The sequence below is a fragment of the Xenopus laevis genome, chromosome 8S, assembly GCF_017654675.1.
Source record: "Xenopus laevis strain J_2021 chromosome 8S, Xenopus_laevis_v10.1, whole genome shotgun sequence".
NCBI lineage: Eukaryota > Metazoa > Chordata > Amphibia > Anura > Pipidae > Xenopus > Xenopus laevis.
Window position 1 is genome coordinate 95,550,021 of NC_054386.1, and position 17,236 is coordinate 95,567,256.

A 17,236-nucleotide genomic window follows, 5' to 3' on the forward strand; every position below is an offset into this window, starting at 1 on the left:
AGCTGAAAAGAAGAAGAAGCCTTTGAGGTTTGGCGTTCTCTGCTGCCATCTTTTAGTTATGTTTTGCTGGAGCAGTTGTGACTTTCTTATACTGGCTGCAGAAGCTGAACTTTTGTGGTTAAATCTGAAATTCGAATGTATGCGGTTGGGACAAAAACACAGCGATTCAAAGATGGCCAATTATTTTCTCCTGAAATGCTCCTTTCACTGGAACACCTTTGTTTTTATGGCCCATAAATGTATCGATCTTTGGCTAATGCCCATGCCGGTAAAGCAAACCCGGGAAACCGGGAATTAGAATGCTAAAGATAACAATATCAGAGTAGACTAGGAGAAGATCAGCCCAAAACTGAGCACAATATAAGGCTGTCTGGATTCAAATGGCATTAGAAACATATGACTTGTAAGTCTGACCTCTAAGAAATGCTAAACCCTATGTCATGTTTCATTAGGTAACAAAACTTTAATATCACAGTCCATTCAGTATAAAAATAAAAACTGGGTAAATAAATAGGCTGTGCAAATTAAAAATGTATCTAATATAGTTAGTTAGCAAAAAATGTAATGTATAAAGGCTGGAGTGACTGGATGTGTAACATAATAGCCAGAACACTACTTCCTGCTTTTCAGCTCTCTAACTCTGAGTTAGTCAGTGACTATAAGGGGCGCCACATGGGACATAACTGTTCAGTGAGTTTGTAATTGATCCTCAGCATTCAGCTTAGATTCAAAAGCAACAGTTATGACCCATGTGCTCCCCCCCCTCAAGTCTCTGATTGGCTACTACCGGGTAACCAATCCAAGAGAAAAGCAGGAAGTAGTGCCTGCTTTGCAGCTCTCTTGGTTTCCACTGATTGGTTACCAAGTAGTATTCGCCACCTAAAACCTGCCGAGTTCATTTACAAGTCATTGGCAGAGGTCCGTTAAACCATTTGGAGATGTTATTAGCCTTCCTAATAGTCGAGTTTTTTTCGGGAGAAAAACTCGATTGGTACGAATCAAATACAAATCGAATCCGCTGAACCATTTGATCGAATATTAGACATTCACATTTTTTCTTAAATAACCTCCCAGTTGAATTGTATATTCGATTTAAAAAAAAATGCACATGAATTCGAAATTTGACCTTTGATAAATGGGGAGGCAGATTTGTCAAGGGTTGAATTCCGAATTCATGGGAGTTTTTTAAAACTCCCATAAACTCCTATGAACTTGAAATTGGACCAATCAAATTTATTTAAAAAAATCCTCTAATCGAATTTGATTCGAGTTTTAAAAACTCAATTCTATTTTTTTTCGGAGAAAAAACTTGAATCAAATTTTTAGAACTCGAATCAAATTCAGGAAGGCTCCAAATTGATCTCAGGACGTCTCACATTGACTAAAACAGCAATTTGGCAGGTTTTAGGTGGCGAATAGTTGAGTTCTTAAAGGGCCAGAGTATGATAAATTTTGAAAATCAAAATTTTGAATTTGAAATTTGAATTTTCAATGCGACCCTTGATAAATCTGCCCATAAGTGTCATCCCTGGCTGACTGGTTATTCCTGATCCCAGCACTTGCAGGCTGCTTCAAGAAACATTTAGAGCTTACCATATTCCTGCTGTGGATGGTTCGACTGATGGCTGGAGGTATTAGCAGCAGTTGGAGAAGAAATGAAGAACTGGAAGGAGATCCCAGGATTGTCCTGCTGGAATATCATCTGTTTGAGACGGAAACATAACAGGGACTAAGGAGAGATGTTCATGGAATCCATATCTGCGGTGCCTGGTTTGTTTATAGAACTAATATCCCTAATTAATACATAAGCTTTCAGACAATACGTCTAAACAGCTTCTACTTTACATTTAAAGGAGAAACTAAACCCTAAAAATGAATATGGCTAAAAACGTCATATTTTATATCCTGAACTTATTGCACGAGGCTAAAGTTTGAGCTTGTCAATAGCAGCAATGATCCAGGACTTCAAACTTGTCACAGGGGGTCACCATCTTGGAAAGTGTCTGTGACACTCACATGCTCAGTGGGCTCTGATTGGCTGTTGAGAAGCTAAGCTTAGGGCTCGTCACTAATTATCCAGCAGAAAATGAGCTTCCCTGGCTGTAATATAAGCTGATGCTACAGGTTTGCTGATTATTAAATTCTGATGCTAATTGCACTGGTTTCTGTGCTGCCATGTAGTAATTATGTGTATTAATTACTAATCAGCTTTATATTGTGACATTTCTATTCTATGTGTACTGTATATTGTGAGTGGCTCCCTAAGCTCAGTAAGTGACAGCAGCACAGAGCATGTGCAGTGAATCAGCAGAAAAGAAGATGGGGAGCTACTGGGGCATCTTTGGAGACACAGATCTTTACTGCTAAAGGGCTGTGGTTGCCTTGGGCTGGTACAGAAGCACAAAACATCATGTACAACATTTCTAGCTACTTCTTTAGTTAGGCTTTAGTTCTCCTTTAAGAGTCGAACGTTTTCTTATTAATAAATGAAAGAGATGTGGTTAACTGGAACACACCCTCTAAACACACACAAGCGTTCAGCTAATTTAGCAATAAGCAATTAAACTATTCCAACCACTCTTTCCATTATCCCTGGCTGTATTTTTTAGGTCAAATGAACGCTCTGTAAACATCATTCTGATCCAAAAAGGAAATGAAGAAAGAAACCTGCAGATGGGGGAATGTCATTTTGGTTTATTAGGGATAACGGAGATGATTTCTGTTGGCAGGAGATAGTTTGCTTGATGGACAAGGAGATAGCTGGACCCTAGTACAGGCTACAGATCCATGTTATCTCCCATCAGCCACACAAAGGGATTTATGAGATATTAAACTGTATACAGAGCTCTCCTTATGCTACATGGACATCTGCCCTTCATAGATGACCATGATGTTCTCTTTCTTTCTTGCTGCCTCAGCCCAAGTAGACATCCATTGTGATTTAGTAAGGTTTCTTTGGAATACCACAATACTTATTGTAGCATCTGTTTATATGTGAAGAACCTGCAGAGCATCACACCTACAAGTCTGTCCACCTTCCACAGTCCAACCAATGACTTAACTATAGGGGTTCAGACTTACTAGAGCTCCGCTGTGTGCACTTTTAGTGCTCTGCTTTATTGCTTCAGGAACCTTAGCTTTGCATATCCCTGTCTCATGATTTTAAATGGTCACAGAACAGTGACTTCTAATATCCTTATCATTTACAGAAACAGGTACATCATCCCTTATAATACATGAGTGATACTCAGAGTTCCCTGTATAACCCAGCCTGCAGCCTTGTGCCTTTATATGGTCACAGAACAACCCCTCAGTGACTTCTAATATCCTTATCATTTACAGTAGGGGGTACATTATCCCTTATAATACATGAGTGATACTCAGAGTTCCCTGTATAACTCAGCCTGCAGCCTTGTGCCTTTATATGGTCACAGAACAACCCCTCAGTGACTTCTAATATCCTTATCATTTACAGTAGGGGGTACATTATCCCTTATAATACATGAGTGATACTCAAAGTTCCCTGTATAACTCAGCCTGCAGCCTTGTGCCTTTATATGGTCACAGAACAACCCCTCAGTGACTTATAATATCCTTATCATTTACAGTAGGGGGTACATTATCCCTTATAATACATGAGTGATTCTCAGAGTTCCCTGTATAATTCAGCCTGCAGCCTTGTGCCTTTATATGGTCACAGAACCCCTCAGTGACTTCTAATATCCTTATCATTTACAGTAGGGGGTATATTATCCCTTATAATCATGAGTGATACTTAGAATTCCCTGTATCACTCAACCTGCAGCCTTGTGCCTTTAGTGACTTCTAATATATTTAGGAACAGAGGGAATATTATTTATATATTATTACAGACTTGCAATATGTAGATTTTCTGGGTGCCTGATTACAAATCTACAATATCTGTTTTCCTTTTTTTTTTTGACTGTGTGCAGTCTGTCTGTCTCGTCAGCTTAAAAGAAACATCTCTACCGGGTTCATTCAATGGAGACAAGAGTGAATTCAAGCAAGACCTGGCTATAAACCAAGAGGAAATACCAAATATACAGACACCTATGATCTAACCCGATGCATATACGTGCAAGGAAGCTATTTTGTGCATGCAGTCATATTAGGTTTGCTTGTAGCTATCACAGCTGTTACTTGCACCAAGCAGAGAAGATTTGCCATTAATTTATCTCGAAGCTTCAGTAGAATGATCTAAAGAAAATAATCAGCAAGCAAAGCTCCGTACCCCTGTTGACACAATTCAATCAGCAACTTGAGTATCGTGCTAATCTCGGCAACAGCAAGAAGTTATCAGCAGGAAAATATGAGTTTGTCTACAGAACATTCCGTCTGTTCATATGTGTATTTACTGTAGTCAAAATGAAATTGGTCTAGAGGTTCTGATGTGCACAGACAAGTAATAAGATAGATTCCCCACATTTAGGTTACTACAAATATGAAGAGATGGAGAGTGCGATGCACACAGGTCAGGAGAAGGAATTGTCTATTCACAAATACCCCTATACTGTATAAGGGGAAACAATATGGCGGCTTTAATTAGCACATGTACAAATAGATAATACACAAGGTCAATGTTATACAATAAACTATAACCTTATATTGTACTGTCTGCTTAGGAGCAGAAAAACCATGGAGCTGTAGGGAGCCTCCAAAAATTAAGGAGGCCAAAATAGACCACTATATGAACACAGAGAATAAAGGGATACGGTCATAGGAAAAAACATTTTTTCAAAACAAATCAGTTAATAGTGCTGTTCCAGCAGAATTCTGCACTGAAATCTGTTTCTCAAAAGAGCAAACAGATTTTTTTATTTTCAATTTTAAAATCTGACACGGGGCTAGACATTTTGTCAATTTCCCAGCTGCCCCCAGTCATGTGACTTGTGCCTGCACTTTAGGAGAGAAATGCTTTCTGGCAGGCTGCTGTTTTTCCTTCTCAGTGTAACTGAAGGAGTCTCAGTGGGACATGGGTTTTTACTATTGAGTGTTATTCTCAGATCTACCAGGCAGCTGTTATCTTGTGTTAGGGAGCCGTTATCTGGTTACCTTCCCATTGTTCTTTTGTTAGGCTGCTGGGGGGAAAAAGGGAGGGGGTGATATCACTCCAACTTGCAGTACAGCAGTAAAGAGTGATTGAAGTTTATCAGAGCACAAGTCACATGACTTGGGGCAGCTGGGAAATTGACAATATGTCTAGCTCCATGTCAGATTTCAAATTGAATATTAAAAAATCAGTTTGCTCTTTTGATGGATTTCAGTGCAGAATTCTGCTGGAGCAGCACTATTAACTGATTCATTTTGAAATTTTTGTTTTTCCCATGACAGTATCCCTTTAAGAAGGACTGTTCCCCATAGCTTGGTGGCAGTGAGACAAAGAGACACCTAAGAGACACACCTGATACCGAAAGCCCTGATTCGGCTGATTTAGAATGCTTCTGGGGGTGCCAAAGACAGTCCCAAAAGGAATACTTACAGAAGCAGAGTAAGTATAAACTAGGATAAAATATAGGATGTAACGTCCAATCAAAGGACAGGTTGAAAGGGTGACAAATCTAAATTCAAACAGGGCCTCCTCACCTACTGTCACATCATTGGGAAATCCAGCGCTTTGAAACGAGTCCAGGATACTTCAGGGGCAGAGGACTATACATGCTGGTGTGGCAGGAACGGGTTGGGGGTGGGTTCAAAAATGTCCATGTTATGTATCACTAACCTATACTCTTAATCCTATGATTTAGGGTTATTGTAGTGTTGCCTCTGCTATAGGAGTACTAACCCATTACCAATCCTTGGTGGAGCTTTTTGGCTTCTTACTTATCTAGCCCTGGTTTTTGCTCATAGGACAATATGGTTCTACCTCTGCAGAGCATATCCTCATACATCATTAGTCCCCAACCAGTGGCTCGTGAGCAACTAGTTGCTATCCAACTCCTTGGAAGTTGCTCTCAGTGGCCTCAAAGCAGGAGCTTATTGTTGAATTCCTGGCTTGAAGGCAAGTTTTGGTTGCATAAAAACCAGCTGAACTGTCAAGTAGAGCCACCTGCAGGCTGTCAGTCCACATAGGATCTACCAAATAGCCAATCACAGCCCTTATTGGGCATGCCCTGGGACTTTATTGATGCTTGTGTTGCTCCCCAACTTTTTTTACATTTGAAGGTGGCTCACGGGTAAAAAAGGTTGGGGAACCCTGTCATACATGATCACCCCTACCCTGAACTGGGTTCTGTGCCTAAAAGGAGTCAGAGGAACCTGGTAGTCACATGGGACACAGCCAACATGACTATTTAGCAGGAAATTATATAACTAGTGTGGCTCCCAGACCAGGTAGGGGGTTTAGTATCCTCCAATACAAATGCATGTGTTGCTTTTCCCAAAATGGCGTTGCTGACTAAAGGAAAAAGCAAACCAGATGTCTGGAATGAGATAGTCTAGTAGGTAGGTGTGAACATTGTGAATGAGTGGGGATCTGGCGGGTACAGAGAGTGTGAGCTTTCTGACCACATCTGTCCCGTTGTTATTATATATATGTGTGAGTAGAATTATATGTAATGCAGTTGGCGAGTGCATTGGTTCTAAAGGCCAGGAAGGGATATGTGGTGTCATATGTTACACTACACACCTGCTATAAGTACATGGCGTATGTGCACTCTCTCCTTTTCCTGCCAATGGCAAACTTAACAAATGCTTTAGAGGGAGAAGTTAATTGCACCATGGAAAATCCCAATTTCCATAAATTCAGCCCATGAGTCAGAATCATCTCCAGTGCAAGTTAAAATGTGCCGGATCAGTTCAACGGGGACAGAGTTCACAGTGCAAGCGAGAGATCTTAACCAATGGAGAGCTGGTGTAAAGGTGATATTAAGATTAAAATCAACCAAGGAATTTGCAGATGGTCCAGACTCGTTCCTAGGGTCCCATTTACCCTAGCAACTGATGTTGGCTTGAATGACAGAATAAAAGATGAATAGGAGAGGAATTGAATAGTAATAATATGCCTCCAGAATACTTTTTTTGTGCCTATCTATTATTAGGGTGATGGCACACATAGCGTTCCGGAGAGTTTAGTCACCCAAATTTCCTCTTCTTCATGCAACTAATCACCCAGAAATGCCTTCACACCGGATAGTATGTGAATCGATGGTGGGATACCACTCGGAACGCATCGGTTTTCCAAAGTCGCCCGAAGTTTCCTTGTGAGGCAACTCTGGCCGACTTTGGAAAACAAATCGCTACGAGTGCCATCCCACCGGTGATTCACATTCTAACTTGCGGGAAGGCATTTTGGGGAGATTAGTGGCTCGGAGAGGAGATTTGTCGCTGGGCGACTAATCTCGCCGGAACGATACGTGTGCCATCACCCTTAGCAGTAGTTTTATTTTATTGTGTCATTTTTGTAGTTTCTTCACATTTAATCAAAATTCTTAGCTAAAGAGATACTGGTGTTTTCATAAACTTTGGGCGCACTTGGGCTGGAACTAAGGGAAGTGGGTCCCTCTGTGCAACAGGAGATAACTTACTCAGTACGGAAGTGTTATCTATATATATAATTAGAGCCCCATGGAACTGTTCCTAAAGCAAACAAGATATTTAAATACTCGCTGAGCTATGTTCCATTCTGGAGTTCAGCCGGACGATGCATTATTGTTATGAGATCATCACATATATTGGGGGTGTTCTTATCTTGTTTTTCCTCTCATAAAAAAACAAGAGAAATGATTGCCGTAACTGTAGGGACTTTTTGGCACCCCTGTAGCATCAGAGGTAAAGGAAGGAAGGATAATCTGATGGGTGCCAACACAGCACAAGGGTGACGTTCACTTATAAATAAAGCACCCACCCAGGTTACACAAGTTCCCTTCACAATGTCAAAAATATTTGGCAGAAGATAATGAGAGCACTAGTACAGCCAGTGTGTGTGTATATATATATATATATTATATATATATATATATATATATATATATATATATATATATATATATATATATATATATATACATGGACACACACTTGCCAACCCTTAACGTTTTCTAACCGACAGATACCTTGCAATTGGACATTCACAGTTATGGCCAAATGCTATTCAGGCTCTGGTTGACAGCCGTAAAAAATCTCTTCTCGGTTCCAACTATATTAACAGTTACATAGTAAGTTACGTTGAAAAAAGTTTCAACCTTTTAACTCTATTTCAACCTGCCTAACTGCCAGTTGATCCAGAGGAAGGCGAAAACCCCCATTTGAAGCCTCTCCAATTTGCCTCCAAAAAATTCCAAAATGGCAATCGGTCTAGACCCTGGATCAATGGCGATCAGACTAGGCGATGGATATTGATGCATCATACATTGGCAGATATGGTGCATGTGACATTTTGAAACTGCCTGACCAAACCTTGGCATGTATGTCCAGCTTTAGTTCAGGAGAAGAAATGGTGCCATCACTCTATACACAATGGCTCAACCTTGCAGATAACAGAGGTTGGCTACACAAAGGTCTCCATTCTGATATATACTTTTTTTTGCTACACTGCTCAACATTTGCTGGGAAGCACTGGTTCTCATCAAATCAAGCTTAAAGGGATACTGTCATGGTAAAAAAAAAATGTTTTCAAAATGAATCAGTTAATAGCACTGCTCCAGCAGAATTCTGCACTGAAATCCATTTCTCAAAAGAACAAACAGATTTTTTTATATTCAATTTTGAAATCTGACATGGGGCTAGACATATTGTCAATTTCCCAGCTGCCCCAAGTCATGTGACTTGTGCTCTGATAAACTTCAATCACTCTTTACTGCTGTACTGCAAGTTGGAGTGGTATAACCCCCTCCCTTTCCCCCCCCAGCAGCCAAACAAAAGAACAATGGGAAGGTAACCAGATAACAGCTCCCTAACACAAGATAACAACTGCCTGGTAGATCTAAGAACAACACTCAATAGTAAAATCCCATGTCCCACTGAGACTCCTTCAGTTACATTGAGAAGGAAAAACAGCAGCATGCCCGAAAGCATTTCTCTCCTAAAGTGCAGCCACAAGTCACATGACAAAATGTCTAGCCCCATGTCAGATTTCAAAATTGAATATAAAAAAATCTGTTTGCTCTTTTGAGAAATGGATTTCAGTGCAGAATTCTGCTGGAGCAGCACTATTAACTGATGCGTTTTGAAAAAAACATGTTTTCCGATGACAGGATCCCTTTAACTCCACTATAGAACAAAGCAGAAAAATGCAGATTCTTTGGGGGTCCAAACAAAGCTTCGGAAGGACCCCTTACTCACATGTACATCAAGGGTCTTCCACAAAAGTCTGTCTGGTTTAGTGAATAAATGGAGTTGGGCTTTGCCTGACCCACTAAACAATCTCCTGTATTGTACTACAATGGACTACATAGTGAATCACCAAAGCATACCTACAACTTAAAAAAGCTGAAACCTGCCTACTGTCCTGTGTCATCTGGTCCAGTTGGTAGGTATGAGCCCAGTTGTTTATTTATGATTGATCCCTGAGCCTCTGCACATTCACAGATATTCTAGAAGATATACGAAACTTGTGGAACCTACGCAGGACGCTGTCTTGCTTTGATCCACTTAGCAAAGATAATATTTTTGTACATACGGCCTACAAGGGAATGTTGTACAAAATCCTCCATATCACAAAATAATTTTTTTGTTTTAATAATGTTTTGTTTTTGTTAAAGGGAAAGAGAATTCTGAAGTATGATAAAGTGGTTTTGGCCCACAGTGACCCATCCTGACAAGCAGGGACTGTCTTCTATCCTTGGACTAAATCTGAGCACAAAGCTATTGTAAACACAGCTGTAGCTTTTCTATGGCTTATCGACATTTTTGCCTGAGATTTATATCCGTGAAATGATTTTTCCTTTCTTCAGCAGAAGTTTTGTCACTGCAGTGTAACAGATATGATTCTGCTGCTTCTTCGCAGTTGAGAGCTTTGCTGTAAACAAATATCATCTTCTATTTCTCACAAACCTGGACAGACGCCACTACGGCCTTTTGTTTTGTATTGAAAACAAGATCGGAAACCTGGAAATGTGGACTTGTCCTGATAGCACCGTATATCATTAATAATACAATGGCCTGAAGCAGCCTGCTCATGTAGCCAACAATTAGTTCATTTACTAGTTATCTGAACAGCCTAGTGATTGGTGTATACTTAGTCCTCCCCTTTATTGCTCACTGAACAAGATGAGACCTTATGCCGTTGTTGAGGCCTTTTTTGTGTCTATGTACTGTTTATTTATTCTGCAGAATGCTTTACCATACCTGAGTAAACAGCTCTAGAAGCTGTTTGTTTAGGATATTAGCTGCCATATTAGCTTGGTGTGACATCACTTCCTGCCTGCTCACTCATAGCCCTGGGCTCAGATTACAGCAGAGAGGGGAGGAGGGAGGGGGAAGAGGGTTGGGTAAACTGAGCATGCTCAAGCCCTAGCCCTGGAGGTTTAAGCTGAAAACAGGAAGTGTGATACAGAAGCCCATGAGTACACAATAGAAGGAAAGAAATGTGGTGTTTCTTTTGACAGAGGAGAGCAGCATTACTTTGAGGATTTACTGGTGTATTTATATAGACCTTTCTGATAAAGCTTACTTAGTTTTAGCCTTTCCTTCTCCTTTAAGGGGTTACAAAAAGGCCACACAGAGCTTCTCTGTGCTAGTAAGGAAAGATGGCATTCAGACAAATTTCTTCCCATATATACTTTCCCTTGATATGACCTAGGTAAGAGCTACGTAAATTGTACTCACATATACATCCAGAGCTTCCGTGGTGGGACCAGCTGCAGTGAAGGTTTCCCCCTCTTGCTCTTCCCTTCCTGGTTGATTGTAGATAAACACAGTTCCTCCAGCCTCATATCTACCAGCGGGGTCTACTGCCCAGTTACCATTGATAATAGACTTCCCGGTTCGACTCCTCAAAGCTGTAAAACAGTGGAAAATTTAGTCTGGATGGAATTTTCCATATTTTAATTGTTGTATCTTAATCGAAGGTTGAGATTTGTAAAGATAATCAGGGTCTTCTACCAAAATGAGAAAAACCTCTCTGAGTTTCTTAACCACGGATGTCATTGAAATGGTATAAAAAGAACTGAGATGTCATGAACAGTGAGAAGCAATTTTTTTCGCTAAGATTGGCTGTGAAAAAATATCGTTGCCCATAGACTTCAATGCAATTCAGCAAATTTTCACCGAATTTTTGGCGAAGCGAAACAGGTCAGATTCACCTACTGTATAACTACTCTTGAAACTAGAACATCTACATGTTCAGCTTTACCTTGTAAAACTTCTGAACATACAAATCCAGACATATGGAGCTAGGACAGTTTTAGGGTAAGAAGAGCGTAAATTTGTCCTGGGTCCTCAGCATCAGAAGAATGAATGAAAATTGTGTTGGGAAGGAAGTGGAGCTGTGTTAAAATATTATTTCTAGATATACAGGTGGCATTAAGTTTGGGCTCAAGATAACCGTTAATTGCCATTATCTCAATTGGTTGTCTTACCTAGATAGTTAGGACTCCATGTAAGTTCTCTCACTTTGATTTGGGTAGCACCTTTGGGAATCTCCAAGATTTTGTGGTAGCCAATGGGAACGTTGGTTTCCTTGAAGGTCCCAGTGATGAATTTGCAAGTAGATCCATCTCCACCGCAAACTCCACAGGTGTCCAGAGTACTGTTAGACCCCAAGATGCCATCACAACCAGGAGACTGCATAGGAAAGAAACATGTTCATAAAATGGTCACATTTGGAGGCATAGGTCTTAAAGTTGAAAAGTGATGACGGGATTTATTTCACATTTTAAAAAAAAAATATTTTCGATAGACTTGGGATATTCTCCAATATGGCTATTGATCACAAAACTTTTATTGGCGTGGCCCATCAACATAGCTATAAAGTAGTCCCCCCAACAACCTAAGTCAGTTCAGGACATCAAGTATATCTCTCGAGACATAGATGGCAAACATTTCACTTTCTCAGGGTTGGCAACGTTCATGCAAAACTGCCCTCGGATTTGTGGTACTACTGTATATGTTTACTGCTCTAGGAAAGACCCAGAGATTTAGCCTTATTGCTTGTGGCCACGTTAGCATACATTAAACTAGGGATGGAAAACTAATTACATTTTATAAATTAAATGGCTCCCTGAAGGGTGTGTTTTATATATAATGGAAAGACATTGATATTAAGTCCTCCCTAAGCCACTGAGCTGATTTTCCTACACAAGCAGTATAGACACACACCCGCGTTGGGAAGCTGACCAAACAAAAGCTTCCCAGCCAGGAAAGAAGACATGGATTCCATCTAAGCTTTAGGTTACAAATCCAACTTTTCCAATGATATCACAATCTAGGATCAGACATTGCCCTAGCTTAAAGAATTTGTTCCTTTCAATGTTGGCAGCATTGGAACTGTCTGCACTAGGACACTAGGGAAATATCCCCAACCAAAAGGTTTCAGGCATTCTATTATTTTGGGAATGACACTTTCCTGCCTTAATAACTGGCTGACTTGGTGCCTGTTAATATCATAATAAGCTTTATATATCTTCGAAGAAATAAAGTTCTGCGATACATAGTGGTCAACTTATACATCTAGGGCAGTTCCAGGTAAATGTCTTGAGTACTTACCCTAAGCCTAGGTAGGGATTTAAAAGGAAACTGTCATGGGAAAACATGTTTTTTTTTTTCAAAACACATCAGTTAATAGTGCTGCTCCAGCAGAATTCTGCACTGAAATCCGTTTTTCAAAAGAGCAAACAGATTTTTTTATATTTAATTTTGAAATCTGACATGGGGCTAGACATATTGTCAGTTTCCCAGCTGCCCCAGTCATGTGACTTGTGCTCTGATAAACTTCATTGACTCTTTACTGCTGTAATGCAAGTTGAAGTGATATCACCCTCCCTTTCCCTCCCAGCAGCTTACCAACAGAACAATGGTACATCTAAGAACAGCACTCAATAATAAAATCCAGGTCCCATTTCGACACATTCAGTTACATTGAGCAGGAGAAACAACAGCCTGTCAGAAAGCAGTTCCATGCTAAAGTGCTGGCTCTTTCTGAAAGCACATGACCAGGAAAAATGACCGGAGATGCACCTACACACCAATATTACAACTAAATATATTATACTTGCTGGTTCAGGAATGAAATTTATATTGTCGAGTGAATTATTTGCAGTGTAAACAGTGTCATTTAGAAATAAAAACGACATCATAAAAATCATGACAGAATCCATTTAAAATCTCCATATTCAACACACGCATAGAGATAGATTATGAGTTTAGGAATTCTTTTTATATGCTTGAAGCCATAATTCTGGGATGACCCATAAGACACTGCATAGACCGCCACACTCAATGAACCTTTGCAGTATACAGCAAAACCTTGGTACCAGTACAGTACATTTCATATATACCCACACAGTGTACCTGTAGGATGCTCCACAAAGTCCCTGTCTGCAGGACATTACACAACCCACTCCATAGCCCCTAACATATGTACGAAGATCCTGATGAATGAATAAAGGGGTTCTCCCATAAAGCGTTACTGAATTCAGCAGTGTAAAGAAACCCAGCCTTAGCCTGTCAAGTGTCAAGCTATCATTTTATTTTTCCATACAGCTCAGTGATTTAGAATTTGGCAGCAGGTTGTGTTTTATCATTTGTGTTCCTTTCATCTGAAAGGAGGTACTTAAAAATGCTGATCGGTATTTGTAAACGACAAGCCCCCGGACCCTCCGGCAGCCCCTGAGAACTCAGTCACGGGACAAGTGCAGTGACTGGAAGGAGCCATAATGCACTTTTTACTCCTATTCAGGAACATAATTCTGGCCTGTCTGTTTGTGCCTCGGGGGCTTGAAAAGATATATTGGAACTGTACTCGTAAAATGTGAGTAAATCTAAATTCTATCCTCAGATACCACATGCATTTCATTTCCATGTGTTTAATTATTCCAAAAAAAAAAAAACCTCCCTCCAGTCCTGTAGTCTCTGCATCTCTAAATGAATTGTGTTCTCTACTTCAGGGTCCAAAGACCAAGTTGCTGCTGGGAACGAGACGCAAGCTTGGCTGTGAGTGGATCCCTGCCCTTGGATATATGTTATGAGGATATTTTTCCTGCCAGACCAATCCCCTGGAACGACTATAGTAAAAGGACCTCATTAGGGGAGAAACAGACTTACTGGCTCCTGGCATAGGGCAACGTCCCATATACTGTATATATCATGGCAGGAGAATGAAGGTGTGAGCCAAAAGAGGCTTGTGATCAGGACCAGGTCCATAAGTTGCAGAATAAAATTAAATAGCAGAACATCAGAAGAACAATGATTATGGCAATGCTAGAATCTAACCAACATCTCAACTTTGAGATCACACAGTTTTTGTTCATTCTGTTGATATAATTAATTTATATGCTTACTTATTGCTTATACTTTTTTTTTTTGGTTCAAGTGAGATTTATTGAGAAAAAAAGAACAGGATAGTTGTACAAACAATATCACAGCTCAGTGCACATAAAAAGGAACATGACCCAATACGCAGATTGGGTTTAGACATCCTGCAAGCACAGAAATTTGACCAAATAGATAAATACATGACAATCATAAGCATTGTACCTCAACTTACAGAAAAAACAAGAGTTTTCGCTAGTAAATGGATCTTCTGAACACTGCAAACTCACATCGTTATTGACAGCAATGACATAAACATATAGCAGTTCCCTGAAACGAACTGCAACCTATGATTTGACCATAAGGCTGTTGGTATCTGAAAAAGTTGTGCGCTATCTTGTAGCGTAGCGTAGGATTAGTGGGCTGTAACTTAATCAAGCGTTAGGTAATTACTACCGACTCCCTAGGCTTATTCAAACATGCTCCAGGATCCATAGCTGCCAAACAGCGGTGTTAGCCTTAGTAGAACCCTTTCTCTTGGCAATCAGATCCTCCACTTTTTGTAAGTCCTGAACCGACTTCAACCACATCTGATAGGAAGGAGGGTCTGGGGCTTTCCAGTGTTGGGCTATGATTTTACGTGCTAAGAAGAGTAATTTGTGAACCATAGTGTGGGCTGGGTTCGTTAGAGGAGTTGGGGGGTCCATACCTAGTAAATACCACTTGGGATCCAACGGTATCTCAAACCCTAGCATCCCAGTGATGCGGCTCTGTAACGCTACCCAAAAGGGTACAATTTCCGAGCAAGCCCAGAAAGTATGTAAAATTGTGCCCTCAGCCTCACCACATCTCAAGCAAGCTGGCGAGATCTCTGGATTAATTTTATGTAGTACTGTTCTGGAGTAATAGGCCCTATGCACAAAGTACAGTTGTAATATCCTATACTTATAAATAGGAGAAATCCGAAGAGGTGTATGGAGTACCTGTACCCATTGCTCATCAGTAAATGGTGAGAGATCTGCCTCCCAACGGTCTCTCACTTTTAGGGAGGTTTTCTGCAGATTAATGGTTTGTAGGGCTTTATAGAAATTAGAAATTTTGTGGCTAGGTTGGTCCTGTCTAAACACCTCAGCCACAGGCGTATTCCGTAAATTAAAATTACCTGGTTTAAGTGCTTTTTTCACTGCCCATCTCATTTTGTGATATGTCAGCCACTGGGATGAGGGGATGGAGAACTGTTCCCTAAGAGTATCAAATGGAATTATACCTTGTTCATTCCATACCTGGTCTAGGCAATAGATCCCTGCCTTGAACCAGACTTTCGGAAATACGAGTTTATCCAACGGGGACAATTTAGCGTTATACCATAAGGTCGTAAACGGGTCTAGACCCTTCGGGTTGGTTAGATGATGAACCCTTGAGACAATATCTCTTTGCAATCGTAGAAGTGGGTTGGTTTTAGAAAGCATAGCATTTTTTGGGTTTATGGCCGTTAGGGCATAAAAAGGAGGTAAGTCACTTTGTAGTATCTCCTGCCACAGCTGATACACTGCTTCCCCTGGCCCAGCAAATTTCAAAGACCACAGTTGTGAGAGTTGTGCTGCCACATAGTACTGGTGCATATCAGGTAACGCCAGTCCTCCCTCATCCTTCGGTCTACAGAGTGAGGATAAGGACAGTCTGTTTCGGGAGGTACCCCAGATATACCGTCTAAAGATAGCAGCCAGGTCAAGAAAGAAGCGGTTTTGTATTATAATGGGGGTGTGCCATAGTACATACAATAGTTTAGGAGCTATAATCATTTTAATGGTCTGTATGCGGCCCATAGGACCCAGTGGCAAATTTTTCCAAACTTGAAATCTACTCTGAACCCAGTGCAATAAGGGAGCTATGTTAAGATCATAATAAGATGACACCGGCAATGCCACCGTTACCCCAAGATACATGAATTGCCGAACTTTCAGTAATGGTATATCTGCCCTGATACCATCCCCCCACCTCTGGGTCCAAGGGAAATATAATTGACTTAGAGGGGTTAGTCTTTAGGCCAGAGATTTCTCCAAAAACCTTAGTTATGTCCAGAAGAGCAGTGAGAGAGGCATGGGTGTCCCCCAAGTAAATCAGCGTATCATCCGCATACAGCTGTATTTTCTCTTCCCTTCCCCGTATTTGAAAGCCTGAAATTCGAGGATTCTGCCTGACTGCAAGGCCTAACGGTTCGATAGCTAAGGCAAATAATAATGGGGAGAGGGGACACCCCTGCCTCGTACCTCTGGTCAAGGCAAAAGCTGGGGTTAACAATGAATTAATTCGTAGGGCTGCTGTAGGGGCCGCATATAGTAACTGGACAAGGGAGATAAAGTAAGGACCTATCCCAAATGCGGACAATACCTTCCATAAATAACTCCATTCTACAGTATCGAATGCCTTGGCAATGTCCAAGGCTACTATTGCCCTCTGCAAAACACGAAAAAATAGAGCTGGCACTAATCCGGTAGCCCAAAAATATGATCAAATCAAATAGAATCCAGGAGTCACGAAGTATTAATAAAGTAGTACAAAAAGTTTTATTGCATCTTGTATAAAAAATAAAAGCCTGACGCGTTTCGTGTCCACACAGGACACTTAATCATAGGCCTATGATTAAGTGTCCTGTGTGGACACGAAACGCATCAGGCTTTTATTTTTTATACAAGATGCAATAAAACTTTTTGTACTACTTTATTAATACTTCGTGACTCCTGGATTCTATTTGATTTGATCATATTTTTGGGCTACCGGATTAGTGCCAGCTCTATTTTTTCGTGTT

General features: G+C 40.6%; 1 protein-coding gene across 1 annotated transcript in view; it reads right to left on the reverse strand.

The window, feature by feature from the left end:
- The window catches only part of adamtsl4.S (ADAMTS like 4 S homeolog), a 127,010-nt gene that overhangs the window by 10,039 nt on the left and 99,735 nt on the right, over positions 1–17,236 (reverse strand). The window contains exons 7-9 of the mRNA XM_018233444.2: positions 11,538–11,742; positions 10,786–10,958; positions 1,594–1,702 (exon numbers count right to left, since the gene is read on the reverse strand). Coding sequence (XP_018088933.1) covers positions 1,594–1,702; positions 10,786–10,958; positions 11,538–11,742 — 487 coding nt within the window. The remainder of the gene's footprint in view (positions 1–1,593; positions 1,703–10,785; positions 10,959–11,537; positions 11,743–17,236) is intronic.